This window comes from Solanum verrucosum, unplaced genomic scaffold, assembly GCF_900185275.1.
Source record: "Solanum verrucosum unplaced genomic scaffold, falcon-dt-bn FXZP01000238.1, whole genome shotgun sequence".
NCBI lineage: Eukaryota > Viridiplantae > Streptophyta > Magnoliopsida > Solanales > Solanaceae > Solanum > Solanum verrucosum.
The window spans coordinates 2,320,056-2,329,255 of NW_026020630.1; the positions used below are offsets into that span (position 1 = coordinate 2,320,056).

The following is a 9,200-nucleotide window of genomic DNA, read 5'->3' on the forward strand; positions in this document are numbered from 1 at the left end:
TTACATAAAAGATGTTATAAATCAAAACTTGCTTATTTTATAATTGTACCCAAATCTGAATTTTTATTCACTTGTGCATTAGTAACTCTATAAGCAAAATTCGAAATTATTAAATATGAATATATAAAAAAATCAAACAACAAATTATATATGAATGCTAATGTAGATTACAACAAATTACAATCTAATAAATCTAAAATATGAAAACAAAATCACAAAAAAATAGAACAATAGTGTTTAAAATACTAAAAATCAGAAATGCATAAATATTTGATGAGTATGTTAACAAACTCACATAAAAATCGAAAAAATGACGAAAAATCTGTAATACATACAATCCAAAATTCAACATAAGTTGTAATTTTGAAAACAAAATCTCATGAAATCTCGCAAAATAAATGATGACTTCGAAAATATTTTTATCAATGAGAGATTTCTTGAATTAATTGATAGATCTGAACAAATTTGTATGAACTTGAATAATTAGTTCTTTTTCAACAATGAGGGAGAGAATAATGGTGAAATTTTGATGAATGAGAAAACGTGAATGATGGGGACAATGGTGAAAACTGAAAAGTTGATGAAAGAGAAAAAAATTAAAAAACGTGAAAGATGAAAATAAATTTAATGGTATTAAAGCCTAGGAAGAAGTGTAAATGGATAGTGGATGTATTTCATGTTGGACTGTTTTGAGAAATAAAAGGAAAGACAAATAATAATATTTGGATACAAATTATTTTCTAAAATATTGACAATTTGACATTTTAAATAATTATTTTAAAGTGTAAATGTTTTTACTAATTAAGTTAGGAATTATGACTAGTTTGCTAATTTTCTCTTTAATTATTGGATAATTAACCCAGCCATTACTTATCTCTCAGCTTAAATGTTAGACTTTCATTTAGGCACATTTACTTTTCCTCATCTCATGTGTTTTCTGATTTTCATTTATCATGTGTTTTCAATATATGTTTTGTATCTAATTCTTTTGTTTAACCTTTTATACTTCTTGAAATTTAACTACTACATTTATTATATTTTAACTACAAAATATATTAGAGGTACAACCTTTTTTTTAAAAAAAAATATTTAGTTGACTCTTAAAATTTTATCATTATCATATGAATTGGAACAAATAAAATAATATATATTATTATTAAAATTACATAAAAGATGTTATAAATCAGTACTTGCTTATTTTATAATTGTACCTTTAATTATTGGACAATTTAACCCAGTAATTACTTATCTCTCAACCGAAATGTTAGACTTTCATTTAGGCCCATTTACTTTTCCTCATCTCATTTGTTTTCTCATTTTCATTTATCATGTGTTTTCCATATATGTTTTGGAAAAATTGTATGGTGGTAGAGGCACAAGTATAACTTAGTATGTGAGATATTATTTTTGAATTAAAAAATACATGAGTCCAATCACTCCTATCCTTCTCATTCTATATTGTTATATCTCTCTCCTCTCACCCCTCCTTTTTGTAATTTCTTTCCTTTCACCTTTTTATTTTTTATTTTTCTAATTCTTTGTCTAATTTTTTAATCAGTTTTTTCAATGATTAATTTTATTTATCCAATTTTCTTATATGATTTTATATTTATATATGTTCTCCATTTGATAAATATTGCGTTGATTATTATTAAAAAAATAAATATATATATATATATATATATATATATATATTTGAGAATACAAGAAAAAAATATGGGAGGAAATTGCAAAATAAAAATTAGAATTTTCATCTATGAAATGAATGTCTAGATAGTTAATCAACTAAGCTAAAAAAATAGTTTATTTGATATGTATATATACATTTGATTGATTAGTTTTTTTTTTTCACTGTCAAACCATAACGAATCAATAAAATCAAGTTTTTCAATTTTCTCAGTTTTTTTAAGTTCCATTTGAAACATGTTACATTGAAATTAAATCATTTTTTTATGAAATATGACGCAAATGTCACTATTTCATACAATTATATCTACTTCAATTTATTATAAATAATTATATAAACACTATCATTTTAACGCATAAACAAGGAAAACAATATTTTGTATATACAAATATTAATATATATAATATATTTCCCATTTTTGTGGCATTATGGTTGATAGTTTTATATATAACGATTTACAATGAGTTATATTAAATAAATAATAATGATACAAAATAGTATGATATTTACATTATATTTCATAAAAATAAAATTCATTTTATTGTAAAATGTTTCAAATCAAGATAAAATAATGCCTCGCATATCAAGTCATATTTGTGCCTCTTCCACCATAAAATTTGTCTATATTTTGTATATAATTCTTTTGTTCAACCTTTTATACTTCTTGAAATTTAACTACTACATTTATTATATTGTAACTACAAAATATATTAGAGGTACAACCTTCTTTTATTTTAAAAAAATATTTAGTTGACTCTTAAAACTTTATCATTGTTATATGAATTGGAACAAATGAAATAATATATATTATTATTAAAATTACATAAAAGATGTTATAAATCACAATAATTAACAATGTGAAAATATTATAAGAAATTTTGTTGACTAATTGAAATAGAAGAAGTAACATATATTATTTGAAAATAACGTCAAAAGTTCTAGAATTCGCAGTAAATTAACAATTGAAAATATTTATGATTATTCACGTGAATTGGAACAAAAGTAACATATATTATTTAAAAATGAAGCAAAAAATACTATAAATCACAACAAATTAATAACTTCAAATATATTTTTTAAAAAGCATATAATTTTTTTTGATTGATTCTTCAAAATTCCTTTATATCACATAAATTGGGGGGGGGGGGGGGGGGGGGAATAGTAACATATATTGGGCACGTGCTGGCATGTGCACCAAATATCTAGTATAATAATAATATGCTTGAATTCATAAGTTGAAAAATACAACAAATTTCATGCTAGAAATTGTATAGATTAAATTCATAAAATAAAAATACAACATGCATGTCCAATGCTTATGAGATCAGTACACTAGATATGTTGTTGCGGCAAATAGTAGATTAGAATTCATAGTATTAAAAAAACAACATACGTGTTCAATGCTTACTAAGAACCTTAAAGATAAACCAATAGAGTTACATTCTGAATCCGTCTCCGAACATCTTAAAAATCAAGAAGGATAAGCTTGAATAACAGATTGAACAGCATTAACGTGACTAATTGTGTGTCTATTAAATCCAGCTTCATTCAAAACATAAGCCCATTCTTTTGTAGTTCTCTCTTTTCCATTGCTTGTGTGAGCCATCATCACCATATCCAACATTAAACCAACATCTTTGAGCTTCTCATTATTTGATCCTCTAATAATACTTTCTTCTTTTTCACCAATTATTGCTTCCAATATTATCACTTTCCCATTGTCTTGTGGAATTGCTTCTCTACACTTTGTTAATATTTGTATGCATTCTTCATCACTCCAATCATGTAAAACCCACTAATATACATAACATATACAACTATAGACATGAGGTTATGAAAATTAACAACAAAATTGAATATAAGAAAATACTTTCTTACTAAATTAAAAATGAGTAGAATTTCTGATAAATTCCGTCAAATATTAGCTCGTACGAAACATTTACGATCGACTTTCAATTAAAAATCTGAATGAAGAATCTTTTTAAAATAGTCTCTCTACCTTCACGAGGTATGAGTAAGGTATGTGTACAGTTTATCCTCCTTAGACCCTATCTATGGGATTGGAGAGGGTTTGTTATTGTTGTTTCAATCGAAATTCTCTTTAATTGTGAGATTTTCGTCAATATTTGTGTAAGGTTAACAGAAATAGAGATAATTTCCCACCAATACAATTACTTCAACACATATACATAAAGTTATGCAAAACTACTCTTTAACTAAAGCGAATTTCGTTCAAAATGTTTTTAACAGACAATTCATCGGAAATCCATTAAACACTATTTTTTTTAAAAAAATAACTTTTTTATTAAATTCATTTGAAATTGGCTCGTCAATAATGTTTCCGACATGCTTTTCGTAGAAATCTCTCAACGATAAGCTATTTTTTTACGAACGTCCATTAAAAACTTGTAAATAGAAATAATAGTATAAAATATATCAGTGGACAACTTTAGACCTACTCTCAAAACATAAGGGACCATTCCATATTTGTCCTTTTTTCCTTTTTTAAAATAGTAAAAAATGATCAAACTCTATACCCTTTTCGAACAAACAAAAAAATGTCAATAAGAGAAAGGCACATGCATGCAAATGCAATCAGTAGGATGTCACATTCAGATATCGAATTTATCTAAGTTCAATGTAAAATGCAAATTCATATATGAATCCATTAGGATTATAATAATAATATGCTCGAATTCGTAAGTTGAAAATACAACAAATTTCATGCTAGAAATTGTGTAGATTAAATTCATAAATTTTAAATTTTAAATCAATGCCTAACAGTAATAATAAAACAAAAGGATTAGCTCGAAAAATTGACCAGCATTAATTTGATTGATATAGTGTGTATTTTTGTAGTGTGTGCTAAATCCCACATGCATTGATCAGATTTCAGAACATAAGTTTTGAATAAGAACCACACATCAATATTTTCAAGTTATTATTATATATATTTAAAGTCTGTATAGTTTTATCTTTCTCAGACTTCACATGTGAGTTGACATTATTTTTGTTGCAACAAATAGTAGGTTTGATTTGATGCACTTGAACAATAAGTCAAAGGTCTTTCGAATATAGTCTATCTACCTTCACGAGGTAAGAGTAAGGTATATGTACCTCTACCTTCATCAAACTCCACTTATAAGATCAATACACTAGATATGTTGTTGCAGCAAATAGTAGATTTAAATTCATAATTTCAAAAATACAACGACTTCAATGCTTTTTAAGAACCTTAAAGATAAACCAACAGAGTTTACATTCTAAATCCGTCTCCGAACACGGTAAAAATCAAGAAGGATAAGCTTGAATTACAGATTGAACAGCACTAATGTGACTAATTGTGTGTCTATTAACTCCAGCTTCATTCAAAACATAAGCCCATTCTTTTGTAGTTCTCTCTTTTCCATTGCTTGTGTGAGCCATCATCACCATATCCAACATTAAACCAACATCTTTGAGCTTCTCATTATTTGATCCTCTTATAATATTTTCTTCTTTTTCACCAATTATTGCTTCCAATATTATCACTTTCCCATTTAACTAAAGCGAATTTCGTTCAAAATGTTTTTAACAGACAATTCATCGGAAATCCCTTAAACACTATTTTTTTTTAAAAGATAATTTTTTTATGAAATTCGTTTGAAATTGGCTCGTCAATAATGTTTCCGACATGCTTTTCGTAGAAAATCCCTCAACTATGAACTATTTTTTTACGAATGTCCATTAAAAACTTATAAATAGAAATAATAGTATAAAATATATCAATGGACAACTTTAGACCTACTCTCAAAACATAAGGGACCATTCCATATTATTTTCTAGTACTTTTCCTGTAGAAATTATTTTGTGGGATAATGGACAAATCACGAAAGACTTTTCTTAGCACAAAATAAATTTTTTTTAAAAAGACTTTTTGAGTCATTTTCATAACATGAATAACTATTTAAGAAATTAATTCCCATCATAATTAAAATGTCAAATATTTTAATTAAAACAACTTCAATCCATTAAAATGACTACTATTAATATCTATTTCCTCCGTCTCATATTAGTTGGGAATTAACTTTCTATTTTTGTACTGTAATTAAGAAATTATTAATAGATTGATCAACTTTACTATTGTATTCTTTGTTTATATTAATTAGCCTCTTGAAAAAAGAAATTCTGAATCTTCAAAATTTGTTTAAACTTCCAAAGGTCTTATTAATTGTAGGGGTAAAATAAAAATAAAATAAAATTATTCTGATTAATTAGTAAAAGATCATATCATATAAAACAAATATTTTTAATAAGATGTTCATCTAATATGAGACAGAAGTAGTACTTACCATGAGGAAGGCAGCATCAGCCTTGGGAACATAATTAAACATGTCACCTCCAACATGTACAACACCAGTAGCATGAGGTGCAACAGCAGCAACATGAGGAAGATCAAAAATAATACCATTAATCCAAGGAAAAGCTTTCACCAATAATCTAAGTGTTGTTCCATCACCACCACCAACATCAACCACTGTGTTCACCCCCTCGAATATCTCCGGGCAATCGTGGATAATCGCAGATACTGTTACCCTAGCGTCACACGCCATTGCGTTGTTCAAGAGGTTACTGTGTTTAGGGTCAGCTTCCGCGTACTTCCAGACATCCTTTCCATGAGCTGCTTCAAAGGAGGACATACTATTGTCCTTTGATGAAATACGTGCACTAAGATTGTGCCACGATGCCAACATCACAGGGCTGCTTTCAAATAGCAGGAAAGCAGCCATGCTATTCTCGCCTTCTTTAATGAGAAGGCGGGAAAGAGGCGTTTGAACATAGCCACTTTTGCCGCTTTTGGTTGATGTCTCCTTGAATATTCCACGGTTGATCAAGAACCTATAAAATATGTACATATTATTAACATTATTATTTTTATAACAAATATCTACAATTATATCTTTTTATAACAATATTTCACAATAACTGTCAAGTTTTCCTTAGAACCTATGTTTCATCCTATGCTATACCATTTAATTTCTATAGCATCATTTCACTATTAAAAAAAAAATCCAAACAAATGATGATATGATAAAGAGGTTTGAGTGTTGATACTTTTTTTTAGTCTGTCTTAACTAAAAATAATTCTTCATATCCTTATTTAAAAATAACTTAACTTTAAGCTTTTCATTAGTTCAATAATTTTTTCCTCCCGATGTTAATTAGTAGGATAAGACATTTTCTACCTAAGAGAGCTTCATACTCGGAAATCGAGCATAAGATCTCTAGTTAAGGATGCATGAATATGAATACGTACTAACCTCTTCACTACAACCCTTTGTGGACTAGTCCCTTAATATAATGAGATGCTCAATTACAGTCACACAAATATTTTTAAAAATCAAATTTCTTGTATATATAGCTAAACACTGTCACGTAAATTGAAACTAACAGAATAACAAACTACAAACTAATTAATCATACCTTAGGATACGATAGAGGGAAGAGGAACAACAACCAAGTGCAATAGATAGTTGATTTAGGCTAATAGGTTCTTGATTTTTCCCCAAAAAATCAGCAATTCCTAACTCAATGGCACATTTAATCACAGCCATTTCTGTGAAACCAAACACAAACTTCCACATATTTGCTTGTGCTTCATGAGATTCTTGAATTCTTTCTTCATCATTTGTTCTTGTTTTTCCATTTGTTTGTTTCTCCATGGTGAAGAAAAGCTTAATTGATGTTTTTGTTAGTTCTTGGGAATACTTCAATGGACTGGTTATTAGGTTATTTAAAGCAATAAAAAACTTTTAAATTAGTATATTATTACTATTTTAGTACAACATCTCATGTCGGATGGTTGTTATCACGGGTATATCAAGGGGATTTCCCGAGTTCACGTCAATCTATGCTCCTCTTTCGAGATTATATATATAGTAGTGTTCTATTAAAAAATCTCGGTGAACATACATAAAGTATGATATAATGCTATCATTATTGGGCGCAGATGTCTTTCTAAGTGATGCTAGAAATTTGAATCTTACATCTATTTTATTCTTTCAAACAAAAAATGTGCAACGTACACCTCTCTTCTAAGTGATTATTGGTAGCATTTTTGACGTTTTAAACTAAATTTTTTTATTGCATCAATCTTTCAAAACAATTCAAGTCTATCATATTGGAAATTTCTCAATTATTTTTAGTATTGTAATTTTTTACTATAATTAGCCAAATGTATATATTAAAATGAGTAATATTGAATGATATTATATACGGTCAATGCATTCAATCGATTTCAATACCTCAAATATCTTAGGGTTTGTTTAGCCATGCAATATGAAATTATGATGTAAAATCATGAGATAAAGTTGAAGTTTTGTTTGGACATACAATTTGAACTTTTTATGTAGTATATTTTCTCATAAGCATAATATTGCATTCATCGTAACGAGATCCTAAATACGTGCGTTGGCCTCTAATTGCTATTTGTTATATATGGTATCATAACGTACCATTATTTTTCCTTTGTGAATATAATGATGGTTTTGATTGTTGGTGTATCATACCTTTTTAACTTTTACACATATAATAATGTATATTTTATTCTTCTAACTGCTAGTATGTGATGATGAAACAACATATGTATATATAAAATACAATGTGTCATGAAACAATACATAATAATCATCTTATAAACAAGTTGTCAGTTATTGGTAAAATTTAATTTTAGTTTTACTTTCATGATCGTTATTTGACTAAGCATATTTAATCTTTAATTACTTGGAATATGCATATTTGATTCATTTGCATGGGAATTTTCATGAATTTTAAGGATTATTAAATGTTTCACAATTTATTTAGTTTCGAAATATGTTATGTTAAACTTGTATGATTACTTCATGTTCTGTAATAATATACTTCTAAAAATAATCCACCAATACCACATTTCCTACACAAAGGGACTAATAGCAAACATTTCTATAAATTGAAGATTAAATCTGCATAACAAAATATTACGAGGATTAAAATAAAAATATACACCAACTACGTAGGGGCCAAAAATAATATTTTTGCATTACTTTAATATATATATTTTTCAGAATAGTACCCCTCTGCCGAAAGAAAAATAAAATAATGTTCAATTTATTATTGTATAATAATTCATATTAAAATTAGTTGTACAAGTTTAAGATTTTTTAAATAGTCAAAATTTATATGTAGCTACTCCATTATTAAATCCAGTACATAAAAGGTTTATCATTTAAGTTATCAAAAAAAACAAGATCTTCTGGATTCTTGATAACATCATTAGAGATTTTTGTTTTTTCGTAAAAGGATTATTAATTATTTGTGTACGAGATAAATTTAGCTTTAGTGTAATAGTTTGCGAAGTAAATTATATTAGACAAATTTAATACGACGAATTCAATCGAAAAAGTAGGTAGAGAAGTTCAAACTTAGATTGTTGCTCACTAAGGTATCTTCTCTTCGGTCTCATTTAAATAAAATACTCACTTCTTTTATATTAATT

The 9,200-nt window shown here is 27.0% G+C and overlaps 1 protein-coding gene across 1 annotated transcript; it reads right to left on the bottom strand.

Annotated features, from left to right (window-relative positions):
- Window positions 1-3,158: 3,158 nt before the first annotated feature.
- LOC125811975 (acetylserotonin O-methyltransferase-like) lies at window positions 3,159-7,418 on the bottom strand. Its single transcript, XM_049491522.1, has 3 exons — window positions 7,151-7,418; window positions 6,019-6,565; window positions 3,159-3,482 (listed from the first exon to the last, which is right to left on the bottom strand). The coding sequence occupies exons 1-3, from the start codon at window positions 7,387-7,389 to the stop codon at window positions 3,159-3,161; spliced, it is 1,110 nt and encodes a 369-aa protein (XP_049347479.1). The 5' UTR covers window positions 7,390-7,418.
- Window positions 7,419-9,200: the final 1,782 nt, after the last annotated feature.

Coding starts and splice junctions, on each gene's coding strand:
- LOC125811975 (XM_049491522.1), bottom strand. CDS start 7,389: ATGGAGAAACAAACAAATGGAAAAACAAGAACAAATGATGAAGAAAGA. Junction 6,566..7,150: donor TCCCTCTATCGTATCCTAAG/GTATGATTAATT, acceptor CATATTTTATAG/GTTCTTGATCAACCGTGGAA. Junction 3,483..6,018: donor CTGATGCTGCCTTCCTCATG/GTAAGTACTACT, acceptor TATGTATATTAG/TGGGTTTTACATGATTGGAG.